The sequence below is a fragment of the Salvelinus sp. IW2-2015 genome, linkage group LG13, assembly GCF_002910315.2.
Source record: "Salvelinus sp. IW2-2015 linkage group LG13, ASM291031v2, whole genome shotgun sequence".
Classification (NCBI taxonomy): Eukaryota; Metazoa; Chordata; class Actinopteri; order Salmoniformes; family Salmonidae; genus Salvelinus; species Salvelinus sp. IW2-2015.
This window is the reverse complement of record NC_036853.1, coordinates 41,548,148-41,563,070: the sequence shown is the minus strand read 5'-3', so window position 1 is coordinate 41,563,070 and position 14,923 is coordinate 41,548,148. Positions and strand designations below refer to the sequence as shown.

The window sequence follows — 14,923 nt, the reverse complement described above, 5'->3', positions numbered from 1 at the left end:
CGTTGGGTTCGTAAACAGTTTCCGTTGCAAGACGTAATGAATAAACCCCAGCTGTGTGGTTGCAGATGCTCACTGTCTGGCCTCGTCTAATTTCCAATTAAATGTCAACCTCCAAATCATGTATTTTCTTGCATTATTTAATGATTTTCTGTAGCAATGTTAGAATGGAAGAATAGCTTGCTCTTTATCCAATTGCACTGAAATTGTATATTCACTTCTATTCTAGTACTCAACCCAGAAGCAGCACAGGGTCAATTGTGTAGCAGTACCTCTGGAGCAGTTTTTTTTTTTTGGGGGTGGGGGGGTTCAATGCGTTGCTCAAGGGTTCAATGGCAGCACTATAGATGCCGGCTCAGTTGCACTCGAATTCTCCCGTCAGCCTTATGTGAATAGTTCCAGCAACAAGCAAGTGGTGATGTCTATGAAATTGATCCTATATGGGCTGTGGTGTAGGAATGTTAAGCCATGTTCATGTTTATATAGCAGCACTATAAATAACAGCATTCACAATCTTCACATGTGCAACTTTGCTATTAGTTGGAGGGAAGAAAAATCCCACATGGCAGCAGTTGGTTTGACAAAGTATTGTTTGTCTGTTGCCGGAAAGTAGGTCATGATAGTCTGACAGTACAGTACAATGAGTCAGATATTTCACCAGATGTATTAATGTGAAGCATCCAGTTGGCGTTTCCTCTCACTGCCAAATATGGTAATGAGGAAGCCCAGTAGGAGAAGGTGGAGCGAGATGGATTTTGGCCGAMATTCTGCACATTTTGTCATTGATGAAACATTTGGTCGCCATACAGTTTTCTGTTTCCAAAACAAAACTGCGTTTTGTTGACTTTACCCTTTRCCAAAGTTTTTAAAAAATAGCGTTGTTTAGGAGTGCAAGGGCGAATTGAGTTACTGCACACGCGCACTTCAGAGTGTGCGTTCCCTAACGGAAATAAATGCTAGAACACGCCAATAGGATTTCCATAGCTGGTGCTTGGCTCTGCCCACTTGTATTTTTCCTTTATTTTACTAGGCAAGTCAGTTAAGAACAAATTCTTATTTTCAATGACGGCCTAGGAACAGTGGGTAGTGCCTTGTTCAGCGACAGAACGACAMATKTGTACCTTAGTAGCTCGGGGATTCGATCTTGCAACCTTTCGGATACTAGTCCAACACTCTAACCACTAAACTACGCTGACGCCCACTCGGATTAATTTATTCCCATTGGAAACGACAGGCTCTGGTCTATTTTGGGTTAGTTATWAAAAAAAGTATTTGGTTTGAAGTTGGGCAGAAACTGTTTCTCCAATAGAAATCACGCATCAGGCGATGTCGGTGGCGAAGCTGGCGAGCTAAATGCATGCGTAGAAACACCGCATCGGGTTAACGGACGTCTCGCGCCAAACTGCGCCAGTGCAWRCCTTCAAATCAAAGGCACTCCTTAACTATAAAGTAATTTGTGACGAAAATGAACACGTCAGTTTCGCACTTTCACGAGGTTGGAATAATAACGTGTTGAACTACTTAAAACATTGTTAGAATCCAGGTTGTGCCATTAGATTTTGAGAAAAGTAACAACTAAGGAATACTTTTTGACGTATCTCATGGAAGTCTCAAACCCGGCCTGGTCTGTTTGGCAAGCGTTCCCGGAAGTATCGCGATGATGCGCCTCGGTTTAGAAACTCTGTCATACTCTGTGATAGAGAGTGACTTAAGCTAGTTGGCCGACTAGCATGTTAGTAAAGAAAGTACTAAGCTGCAAATGTTTCATAAAGATATTGGCCTATGCAGTCCTGTGACATTTAACGAAGACTAAGGGCTTRTTTTTAAGTGTCGGACAGGAAACGGACGGCTGGTAACGTTACAGTACAGGTACATTAGCAATCGCGCTAACGCTGTCTAGCCAGCCAACTGTAGCTAACTAGGTACTTGCAAGGTAGCTAACGTCAACAAAAAATAACATGTTGGAGAAAGGTTACAAACTGTAGATATGTAACTAGTTATGATGCATATTATTTCTTACATTTTTGCCATGATGTAAATGTTTAGTCCTTGACCAAGGAGGCACAGCTAGCCCGTTGACGTTAGTTMAATTGAAAACGTGTTGCAGCACCGTTGGGGCTGTTCGCGAGCCAGCTAGGCCCAAAACGTACCAGACGAAATGATTGATTGTATGATCTAGTCAGTAGCCTAGCCTACATATTTGCGTGGCTTGGTCACTTAATTTAAACAGATGGATGGATATTTTATGCACAGCAACTAGGTAAGTAAAATGTAGCTAGCTAAAATCTGTGCATGACAGTTGATGGTACGTGAAGTGTACAGAGGGACGCAGGGTTGCCAGGTGAAGTTAAAATGTTGAGCCCATGACCACTCAAAACCTGCCCAAAAGGCTTGGAAAAACTAGCACACATTTTTTTGACAGCATTTTTATTTATTTTATTTTATTTATTTCACCTTTATTTAACCAGGTAGGCTAGTTGAGAACAAGTTCTCATTTGCAACTGCGACCTGGCCAAGATAAAGCATAGCGGTGTGAACAGACAACACAGAGTTACACATGGAGTAAACAATAAACAAGTCAATAACATGGTAGAAAAAAAGAGAATCTATATACAATGTGTGCAAAAGGCATGAGGTAGGCAATAAATCGAATAATTACAATTTAGCAGATTAACACTGGAGTGATAAATCATCAGATGATCATGTGCAAGAAGAGATACTGGTGTGCAAAAGAGCAGAAAAGTAAATAAATAAAAGCAGTATGGGGGGTGAGGTAGGTAAATTGGGTGGGTAGTTTACAGATGGACTATGTACAGCTGCAGCGATCGGTTAGCTGCTCGGATAGCAGATTTTTAAAGTTGTTGAGGGAGATAAAAGTCTCCAACAGCATGGGAGGAGTTGCCATATCTCTACAATAAAAAAAATTCCGTAACGTTATTGAGCCAATTAAGAAGGAATATCATAGTAACTTGTAACGACATTAGAAGTAAAATTCGGGTTTCCTCTAAATAATAATAATTGCAAGTTATGACATTGTAACCTCTTAAGGATTGGACCCTTTAAAAATGTATTTTGCCTAAAATGACATACCCAAATCTAACTGCCTGTAGCTCAGGACCTGAAGCAAGAATATGTATATTCTTGATACCATTTGAAAGGAATATAACACATTAGGAGAATAATTCATATTAGATCTAGTAAAAGATCATACAAACGAAAAAAACATGTTTGTTTTATTTCCCCCCCATCTTTGAAATGCAAGAGAAAGGTCACAATGTATTATTCCAGGTTAGGTGCAATTCTGTATTTGCCAAGTTTTAGACTGATCCAATTAACCATTGCATTTCTGTTCAAAATGTTTTATCAAGATAGYCCAAATGTGCCTAATTAGTTTATTAATACATTTTCAAGTTCATAACTGTACACTCTCCTCAAACAATAGCATGGTATTTTTTCACTGTAATAGCTACTGTAAATTGGACAGTGCAGTTAGATTAACAAGAATTTAAGATTTCTGCCCATATCAGATATGTCTCTGTCCTGGGAAATGTTCTCGTAACTTAAAATGTCATGCTAATCACATTAGCTCACGCTAGCTCAACCATCCCGAGGTGTATGGTATATGGCCAATATACCACGGCTAAAAGGGCTGTTCTTAAGCATGACACAATGCGGAGTGCCTGGATACAGCCATCAGCCATGGTATATTGGCCATATACCCCAAACCCCCGGGGTGCATTGTTGCTATTATAAAATGGTTACCACTGTGATTAGAACAGTAAAAAGTAATGTTTTGTAATACCTGTGGTATATGGTCTGATATAGCACAGCTTTCAGCCAATCAGCATTCAGGGCTCGAACAAGGTTTATAAATGTATATAAATCCCCTTTGCGCATGTGCATAGCTATAAATAAATCCCACAGGAAATCTCTGAGCAAGAAACACTTGGATGAACATWAAAAAAAACTGTTAGGCTATTTTCTGGCAATTATGTGCCAGATATTAAGACTACAAACCGTTATAAATGGCCCATTTGCAAGATTGACTTGTAATTTCAATAGGCATAGGCTACAGACTAAAATCTGGTTTATGAATGCAATTACATTTTGCCGTAGTTTGCTTAGCTTAAGGCAGGTATCCTATAGCCCCTGATAGGCCTACATCTCATTTCAGATAGTCTACAGTATCCTAGACAACATGTAGGCAAGATATAAACTGAACGATTTAGCAGCTTGCTTAGTTCAAATTAAGACAAATTTATTAATGAATAGTGAGGCGATTTCGCAATAAGAGGTGCTTGTTTATCAATAGCCTGCTTGAATAGGCTGCTGAGGATGGGGTCATAATTTCAATCATTGAATTACATTTTAATAATATGTATATGAACTGAATATGCTTGTCAACAACAGCCAGTGTTTATTTAAAAAACATTTTTTTACCTGTAGCCCCTAATCTGACAACTGTTACGTCAATCTAATGCGTTCATAATAACACAATGCTACAACAACAAACTGTCGTAGGCTATTTATTAAATTGCTTTGCCAGGTCCAGGTAGGCTACACAGGTGACACATTGATTTGCAATGACTCCAGTGATATTGTCATTTCAACATATTTATTGTATGAAATGGTAGCCTACAATGGCATATAAATKTAATAGGCTACTTGATGGCCAGCAGAGGCAAATGTATAATTCTACACATTTARCCTAATGTCAGTTACATTGAGGACTTTTCTACATAAGAAGAACCACGTGAAGGAGTTTCATAACTTCCATTTCAAATTTCCACTCGGGTAGCCCCGGAGACCCAAGAACTGAGCATACAATAAGCACTTTGCTTGATACCTTTTTCTTTAAGCAGTCAACATTCAAATTTTGTTTTTTTATTTTACCTTTATTTATAYCGTTTTTTTCTCATTGAGATAATATCTGTTTTCCAAGAGAGACCTGGTCCAGAATGCAGTTTAAACCACCTCTGAGCGAATTTATGTAATGCACTCTAGTGCGCCCAAAGCCGTTTTCCAGTGCTTTTGTAATCGGTTCTATACCGGTACCTTTCTGCGTTGTGTTCTGGTGAGTTTTAGTTGGAAGGGAAGGGAAAGCTCTGGACACAATTCTGCTGGTTGTCTCTCTTTTTTTAATGACTGCATGGAATGGATACAAATGCAAGGCAAATGTTAATGCTGCCGTCTGGACTCATACACAAGTATATTTGCCTCTCCTCACCACGCTTTGAGAAAACTGACAACAAAAAAATGCATTGTACAAAATGTACATGTTCATATTTTCAAAAGACTCAAATGTCATTTTATTAAAGTTGTACACCAATATACTAATAATTTGCTTATAAGTACTATTTATTTGAATGTACTATTATACCCCAGGCATACTAATGAGGCAACAACACCATTCCTGACATGACCAGACAGTTAACAAAATGAACGACAGCTAACTAGGCACATCAAACATGAAATACAAAAATGTCACATTTGACAACATACCTGCATGGAATGGCTACAAATCCAAGGCAAACAATGCTGCCATCTGGACCCTCATAACTCAAGTATATTTGCCTGACAAAAGATAGTAAAGAATAGCGTGAGAAAATCGTCAGGAAACTCACGCTGTCTGTACCTGAAAGAGACCCTTTTTCTAGCTGGGCTAGCCTTGCAAAGGTGCACTCAAATTATCCCCATTCACGCTATTATATATTCCTACCGACAGTAGTGCAACAAGACTACGTTTATTTAATATTTTTGTGCATTTGTGAACATTTGCATTCAAAAGACAAATAAACATACATAAACACCCCTTTCCTCATCACACTTTGAGCAAACTGAGGAGTAAAAGCATGGCTCCCGTTGATGGCATCACAATTTAGAAAATAACTACAATAAAATAGTTCTCTTGAAAGTAGTGTAACACATCTCAAAATAACCTTTAAATTAATTAGGGATTTTCTGTGAAATACAAAGTGTATGTTACACCTTTTACACTTTGTCTCCATTGTTTCTTGATGTGCATCAGTTCTAGCATAGTGTTTTATGGAAAAAGTGTTAGAAATAGGTGTCTCCCTAATGACAGTAAATGGCCTACATTCAACTGGTAAAAAGTTGTCACAACATGCACGCGTGCTGCTTTCTGTCCTGTCGCTCACATGACTCAGTCAATAACTGTAGTGTTCTATTAACTAACAAACAAACACACACACACACACACACACACACACACACAAACCTCTCCCGCCATCCCCACCAATCACTCACTCAGCATCAGCCTGCCTCATTGCCTGACAGTCAGCAACAGATCACAGTGAAATATACAGTACCAGTCAAAAGTTTCGACACACTTACTCATTCCAGGGTTTTTCTTTATTTTTACTATTTTCTACATTGTAGAATAACAGTGAAGACATCAACTATGAAATAACACATGGAATCATATAGTAACAAAAAAAGTGTTAAACAAATCAAAATATTTTATATTTGAGATGTAGAATAACAGTGAAGACATCAACTATGAAATAACACATGGAATCATATAGTAACAAAAAAAGTGTTAAACAAATCAAAATATTTTATATTTGAGATTCTTCAAAGTAGCCATCATTTGCCTTGATGACAGCTTTGCACACTCTTGGCATTCTCTCAACCAGCTTCATGTCACCTGCAATGCATTTCAATTAACAGTTCAATTAACAGCTGTGCCTTGTTAAAAGTTAATTTGTGGAATTTTGATCCTTCTTAATGCGTTTGAGCCAATCAGTTGTGTTGTGACAAGGTAGGGGTGGTATACAGAAGATAAGCMTATTTGGTAAAAGACCAAGTCCATATTATGACAAGAACAACTAAAATAAGCAAAGAGAAACAACAGTGCATCATTACTTTAAGACTTGAAGGTCAGTCAATCTGGAAAATTTCAAGAACTTTGGAAGTTTCTTCAAGTGCAGTCGCAAAAACCATCAAGCGCTATGATAAAACTGGCTATCATGAGGACCGCCACAGGAAAGGAAGACCCAGAGTTACCTCTGCTGCAGAGGATAAGTTCATTAGAGTTACCAGCCTCAGAAATTGCAGCCCAAATAAATGCTTCAGAGTTCAAGTAACAGACTCATCTCAACATCAACTGTTCAGAAGAGACTGYGTGAATCAGGCCTTCGTGGTTGAGTTGCTGCAAAGAAACCAATACTAAAGGACACCAATAAAAAGTAGAGACTTGCTTGGGCCAAGCAATGGACGTTAGACCAGTGGAAATATGTCCTTTGGTCTGATGAGTTCAAATATGAGATTTTTGATTCCAATTGCATTGTCTTTGTGAGACACAGAGTAGGTGAACGGATGATCTCTGTATGTGTGGTTCCCACCATGAAGCATGGAGGAGGTGTGATGAGGTGGGGGTGCTTTGCTGGTGACACTGTCTGTGATTTATTTAGAATTCAAGGCACACTTAACCAGCATGGCTACCACAGCATTCTGCAGAGATAAGCCATCCCATCTGGTTTGGTCTTAGTGGGACTATCATTTGTATTTCAACAGAACTATGACCCAACACGCCTCCAGGCTGTGTAAGGGCTATTTGACCAAGAAGGAGAGTGATGGAGTGCTGCATCAGATGACCTGGCCTCCACAATCCCCCGACCTCAACCCAATTGAGATGGTTTTGGATGAGTTGGACCACAGAGTGAAGGAATAGCAGCCAACAAGTGCTCAGCATATGTGGGAATTCCTTCAAGACTGTTGGAAAAGCATTCCAGTTGAAGCTGGTTGAGGAAAGGCCAAGAGTGTGTGAAGCTGTCATCAAGGCAAAGGGTGGCTGCTTTGAWGAATCTAAAATATATTTGGTGTAACACTTTTTTGGTTACTACATGATTCCATATGTGTTATTTCATAGTTTTGATGTCTTCACTATTATTCTACAATGTAGAAAAGTAGTCAAATAAAGAAAAACCCTTGAATGAGTAGGTGTGTCCAAACCTTTGAATGGTACTGTATATTTTTTAAGAGACCATGGCGGCCGCGGGTGCAACTTAGAAATAGCCCAAAAACCTGCGACCATGGCCAATACATTTTCACCCACAACTTAGGTTATAAAGTAGCCAAATATGGCGGGAAAACCGTGAACATGGCAACACTGCAGAGACGGAAGATGAAACATCCTCTGTGGTAATACCTGACCGAATAGGGCTATAACATGGCAAAGAACAGGTTTATCAGCAAAGTGCGCTGCATCATGGGACATGTCATGGACACAGCAGAAATATCACTGAAATATTTTGTTTCTACACATCACCTTCTATATTCAAACAAAATAGGCCTTTTATAGGCAAGTGGGCAGCATCATGCTATGTCCTCTAAATGTAGTCTTCCTAGTAGGACTGCAATAATGAGATGGGTGTGTGCGCATCCGTTCAGTGTGTTTTTGGAGTCGAGCAAGAGTCTACTCCTTTGAGCAAAATCCTGGAGTCGTGCACCACTAGTTTCCAAATGGAGCAAAATAATTATAGTGGGCAGAACAAGCAAGGAGGTGGGCGGAGCCAAGCACAAGCTAGTGAGATCCTATTGTTGCGTTATAGCATTTTATTTGCTATTTCCGTTAGGGAACGTCTACGCTGTGAAGTGCGTGTGCAATAACTATATTCGCCCTTGCACTCATTAAACAAAGCAATTTTTTCAACTTTGGCAAAGGGTAAAGTCTAAAAAACACAGTCCACTGTTTGTTACAGATTTTAGTTTTTGAAATGGAACTGGAGATCAAATGTTTAATCAATGGGATTTAGCAGAATGACTGCCAAAATCCATCTCCATCTCTCACACTGCAGGCCACTGGGCTTCCTCTCATCACCATATTTGGTGGTGTGGAAACGCGAACTGGATGCGTCACATTTATACATCGGTGAAATATCTGGCTCATTCTTCTATCCATTGCATTGGTGCCCTTAAGCAGACCGGAACTGTAACAATTTGTTTAAATGGTAAATTCTGTGGAATGTGCTGTGGAATGTGGCAGAGCTACATCACTGTTTATCAGACCAAGAGAAATCCAGAAAATCGGTCTTCTCACAAAAACATGAGTCTGTAGAGTCCAAACGGTTTGGCCTACAAACTAATATACGGCTTGGTTGTTTAGCAACAAAACCAACGCGTGCGTAACTAAGAGGCAAAACATACAGGGTTGGCTTAGATTGTTGACAACATGTTAACTGTATTTTGTCTCCAATGTTTATTAAAAACGGGAATACATTTGCACAATGAGCACCTGTTGTCTCTCAAATACATGGTTACGGTTGTTGGTTAACTAGCTAGCGAATTTTTGCAGTCTACAAATCCACTCAAAAAATCAGCCCACAGCTGAATCTAGTTGATGATCCCTGGCTTAGACCTTTAGAGGTTAAGGAGCCTATCGTTATGGTCCAAGGACCTTATATGATACAGTATCTTCAGAGGTAGACAGTCAAATACTCTTATCTAAATGTGAATTAATTCTAAATTGCGATAAAATACTAGAATTCTAAATTGCGATATGGTTCTATATCACATCAATATAATTTCACAAATGCAAAGTATACAGTGTTTTAACCGGTTTTATCACAGTTGCAGGCAACATTGTTTTTCAGTGACAACACATTTCTGACGGCCTTCTTCCGTTACACACAGGTTAGGAGCATGCTAATTAGCACAGGAGGTCTTCCGTCTGTCTTCCGTAAACACACTCTGTAACATGGAGATGGCGATGTGGGAACACTAACCCTATAAAGGYGTATGTGTATCAATGTATTCTTTTTGTTTTTTGAAAATTATTTCTTACTGATATGAAATATAAGGTCCTTATGCTTCCATAACCGTACCGCAAGCGATGCGTGTTAATGTTCAGATCGATCGTCGGGGCTCTCAAAGTACTGAGTAAAGGGTCTGAATACTTATATAAATGTGATATTTCAGTTATTAAAAAATGTGCTTTGTCATCATGGGACATTGTGTGTAGATTGATGAGGGGTAAAAAACAATTTAATACATTTTAGAATAAGGCTGTAACGTAACCAAATGTGGAAAAAGTCAAGGAGTCTGAATACTTTCCGAATGCACTGTAAAATCACATTTTTGCCAACATTGTAAAATTGTCAACTTCTGGAGCTCATATGGCTCTGGTCAAAAGTAATGCACTGAATAGGGTGCCATTTTGGACGCAACCTTTGTCCACCAAACTCTGACTCTCCTGACTCCTCCCTCCCCCAGGTGTCCTGCTGCAATGTCAAGGCGGAGCAGGAACAGCCGGGCGTGGCGTTACGTGTGGAGTGGAATACGGCGAGATTCTGATTCCCGGGCGCTGGTACTGGCCTCAGAAAGTGAGGAGTGGGGCTACGAACGCTTACAGGTAAGGTTCAGTTTGTGACGGACGTAGTCCAGGGGTGTGAAACTCATTCCATAGAGAGAAGATTGTCTTCTGGTTTTTGTTATTTCCTTTCAGTTTGTGTCCAATTAAGACCTAGTCAACCAGGTGAGGGGAGTTCCTAACTAATGAGGGACCTAAGGCAAATTGATCAATCAAGTACAAGGGAGGAGCGAAAATCTGTAGACAATTGGCCTTCCGTGGAATGAGTTTGACACCTGTGACGTAGACGGTTCCATTGTGCCAGAAAAGCGGAGTCAAGTAAAGCTGACATATTTGAGCACTGTTATGTACTGTTTGTGGCCTCTGCAGTACAGTGACTCAGACTCTGAGCCAGACTACCGTCCCGTGGTGCCACCGGTCCCCAGTGCCGTGCCTGTTACCGGAGAGTCGTACTGCACCTGCGACTCCCAGGCCGAGCCCAGCTACAACCCACGTCTCCGGGGCTTCCACCGCATCAAAGACTGCCACTGTGGAGAGGAAGACCAGGGTGAGGACTGGAGGGGCAGGGTGGGGAACTAGGGTTGTGTTCAGAAGGGCACACCGTAGCAAAACGTTTTGAAGTGGAAAGTGAGYGTTTTTTATAGGTCAAGTTCAGGTAGTCGCTTCAGGTATTTCAGGTATTTCACACTGTTTCTGAAGGTTTTCTTCTGTTTCATGCCCATGCTGTATAAGGGAGTTCCCAAAGTGAAGCTCTCACCATTATTTGCTTATTMAAATATCTTAAGTGTCTGAAATGTTGGAAGTCAACTGTCATTTGATCCACTGACCTCTTGACATTGCAGACTTCGACTGGGTGTGGGACGATAGTAACCGCTCCACGGCCACGTTGATGACCTGCGACAACCGCAAAGTCAACTTCCACACGGAGTACAGCTGCGGCACAGCAGCCATAAGAGGCTCCAAGGAGCTGGCAGATGGACAGCACTTCTGGGAGATCAAGATGACATCACCAGTGTACGGGACAGATATGGTGAGGCTCTGCCTATCATTACTCAGGAGACAGCATTATGAGGATCAGTGGAGACAGGTGTCACTTTAAATCGGAGGCCGGGCACATTGTAATGGAATGAATGGAACAGTTTTCATTCATTCATTCAATTCCAGCCATTACTATGAGCCTGTCCTCTGATTTCTCTTTACCAGCCTCCTCTGCTGGGGGTTGGTGCTTAGGCTTGTAAGACCTTAGGAAGTTTAGTGGTTTCTCTTTCCTAAAGCTTATTTTGTGAACCTTTTGCATATTGTATGATGGTGAGCATGTTCATTACTGTTCTATTTTGATGTTATGTGGTTAAAGTGAACATGTTGAATGACGACTCTTCGATGTTGTGTAGATGGTAGGCATCGGAACCTGTGACGTGAACCTGGATAAGTACAGACATACCTTCTGCAGCCTGTTGGGGAAAGATGACGACAGCTGGGGTCTCTCCTACACTGGTAAAACCATATAATCCATCAGATAGTCCTCATCACAAACAGACCTGGGTTCATATCGTATTCGTTTTCTTTCAAATACTTTCAGTGTTTGATTGAGCCTGCCTGTAGTGGTGCCTGCTCTGCTGGACAGGGTTTTCACTTTTGGAGCTGTTARCAGTTGATGTTATTCTTTAATAACACAAACCCCATAGCAAATCAGGGGGAGGAAAATAGGTTTATTCAAAGAGGATAAATCATAGATTTTATGCTGAGAGGTAGATGTTAGATGGTCGTTCCTTCCCTGTCCTCAGTGATTCTCTCTGATTCTCTCCACAGAACAAAGGGACAGGATGTAGTTTTATAACCCAGCACTAGCCTGTTTTTGGCCAATTAGAATTCCTTGCAATAAAACTGGGCCAATGGCCAAATAACAAGTATCCTATTTCAGGTTGGACCAATGAGAACGTGYCACACATAGCAATGAGTTCAGGACTGACATTCCTAACAGATGTTGAACTGAAAACCAACTATTTCCATTGATAATTCCATATTGACCGTTAGTACTCTATTGACTTTTAGTACTCTTGACCTCTCATCCTCTGCGTTGTGTATTTATCTTCGAAATATTCTTACACTCCCCCCTAGACCATTTTTAAAAGAAATATACTTAAAATGTATTTTTAGAAAATAATAATAAAAAATAATWATAATAATTATACAGTATAAAAAACATTAGCAGTAAGCATAAAATCATTCACATTAAACACCTTGCATTTCTATAGAACACAAAGGGCATGTTTTACTTGCTGTTACAATAAGAAATTGATTTCAAACAAAGTTATAGAAAATAAGTATTAACCGGTGTAATGATGATGTCCCTTACGATTCCTACCACATCCTGTATTAGGAGGAAACTCAAAAAAATAAAATTGTCAACAAGACCATAATATTCAATCGTCCTATTGGCAAGGTAATCATTTACCAAGTCCTTTAAAAGTGATCCGCTCTTCCACACTGGTATCAGTCCCACATAGATAACTATTAGAAATGATGTTCTGAAAGTCTGGTAGTGAGGAATTCTTCTTCCTTTCTAATTCTTCTTCCGTTCCACTGGTTGATAAGGACTTCTCTAGTGAACACTTCACCAGTGATCTTGTATCATTTCAAGTACAGTCCTTGGGTCAAGGGATATTGCTTCAGACTGTAGATTCTAGTAACCTGTAACGAAGGAAACAAAAAAGTGAAAGTAACATGTCCTGGTTTCAAGAGAAATTGATATTTCACATAGATTTCCCTAAGTAAGCATGTCCCGATTTTCAGGAAGAAGTTGGACATTTCACCAAGATATCCCTAATATGATGACTGCTGTGTACAACATAGAAGCATATCAGGTTCTGATCATCTTAATATGCTTCTTCACCCGAGATTGATTAGCAATCGGGGGTCAGTTCTTTATTCTCCAGGCTCCGCTTTGTCATCAACATGGACAACCTTGCAATGAGTGACATAATATCCATTGTGATTTTCAATGGACTTTTACTACTGACCTAGTTATGAGCAGAACTTAATAAGGACCTTCCCATTTTGGCCCTAATGTCTCTGTTAAATATTTTTTTACCATCACCCACAGTCCTGGTACTACGTCATGTCCCCCCTCGGGACTTATTCCCCACGCCTCTTATACTTGTCTGTCTGCTTCTGCTACTGCATTAGAGAGTTGTATGCAATGGTTAAACATTGTGTCACTCAAAGTGAACATCTGATTTTCTTAAATCTAACGTGCCTGTCACTATCACATTGTCCATTGTAGTGTTAGGTTCTAATTCTCAGGATAAAAAACTCAACGGACACTATGAAAACTTAACCAAGTTTAATTCTTCCCAGAGGATCAATACAGTTGCATTAGACAATGACATTTCACACAAGCACTGATATTTAACCCTTCCTCCTGAGTCTCCTCCTACACATCTGAACAGCCAATCCATCTCTGTTGCTAGACAGAACCTTAGTGATATCTGTTCTTCCTCACTTCATCTGACCTGACCTCTACCCCAAAGTGCTCACTCCTCTCCAACTCACGGCTGTCATGGTGCCTGGTACCAGACTGTGTCCTCTCAGAGGATCCCTCCCATAGGATCCCTGATGGCTAACAATAACATATCCTGATATAATGTAAATGTTATACATTACCCTCTCTCCCTCAGTGACATGAATAAGTATATTTCATATTCTCAGAACCCAACAGTAGTACCTGCCCAGCCTGCCTTCCTCTCACACCCCCCTCCACAATGCTTGAACCGTCTGTGTATAAGATAAACTCAGGGTTTTCCAACGGATGACTCTTAATAAACCCATCAAAGAGTTGATCCAAAACCAACTCACAACAGTCGTATTCAAGTAATGTGGTTTATGGAGGAAGCATCAGAGTAGCTGGATTACATGGTGTGCCACATTGTATGATGATGTTAGGAGCCTCCACTACTTTAGTAGTGGCCATASCTTTCTTTGCTAATGGGATATTGTTTTGTGTAAGGTGGGGCAACACCTGTCAAGCACACTGGTTCCATATGCAAAGTTCCACACTCTTTTCTTCGTAGTCCAAATAGGATGGTTCTGAAGTGTAGATCCCTGCAGTTGTCTAATTTGCCGCGTCACCTTCCCTTCAGAAATGTTYAATGTAGAGTCAAGTTGCATAATAACATCAAGGCCTAAAATAGGTTGTTCAAATGAGCCTATCCACACCCCTGCATCCATTTTCATTGGACCAATAGAAATTGATAATGGTTTGGTCTGTTTGGTATATGTCTCTGTCTCCCCCCACCCACTCCTGTTGCCCATGTACTGAGGACTATAGGTCAACCAATTTTATGATTTTTCAACGCCGATACTGATTATAGGAGGACCAAAAAAAGCTGTTACCGATTAATCGGACAATTTTATATATCACACAAATACATATACATACAGTTGAAGTCGGAAGTTTACATACACTTAGGTTGGAGTCATTAAAACTAGTTTTTCAACCACTCCACACATTTCTTGTTAACAAACTATAGTTTTGGCAAGTCGGTTAGGACATCTACTTTGTGCATGACACAAGTCATTTTTCCAACAATTGTTTAA

At 40.2% G+C, this 14,923-nt stretch overlaps 1 protein-coding gene across 2 annotated transcripts in view; it reads left to right on the top strand.

Moving 5' to 3' along the window:
- Positions 1-994: 994 nt before the first annotated feature.
- Positions 995-14,923, top strand: part of LOC111971490 (SPRY domain-containing SOCS box protein 3) — a 19,824-nt gene continuing 5,895 nt past the window's right edge. Inside the window, exons 1-5 of one of the 2 annotated variants that reach the window (XM_023998289.2) lie at positions 995-1,248; positions 10,231-10,369; positions 10,697-10,874; positions 11,170-11,357; positions 11,719-11,821. In XM_023998289.2, the coding sequence (XP_023854057.1) occupies positions 10,244-10,369; positions 10,697-10,874; positions 11,170-11,357; positions 11,719-11,821 (595 nt within the window). In that variant the 5' untranslated portion in view covers positions 995-1,248; positions 10,231-10,243. Of the gene's footprint in view, positions 1,249-1,404; positions 1,867-10,230; positions 10,370-10,696; positions 10,875-11,169; positions 11,358-11,718; positions 11,822-14,923 lie in introns of those variants that run through there. The other variant, XM_023998288.2, reaches the window with a different exon arrangement.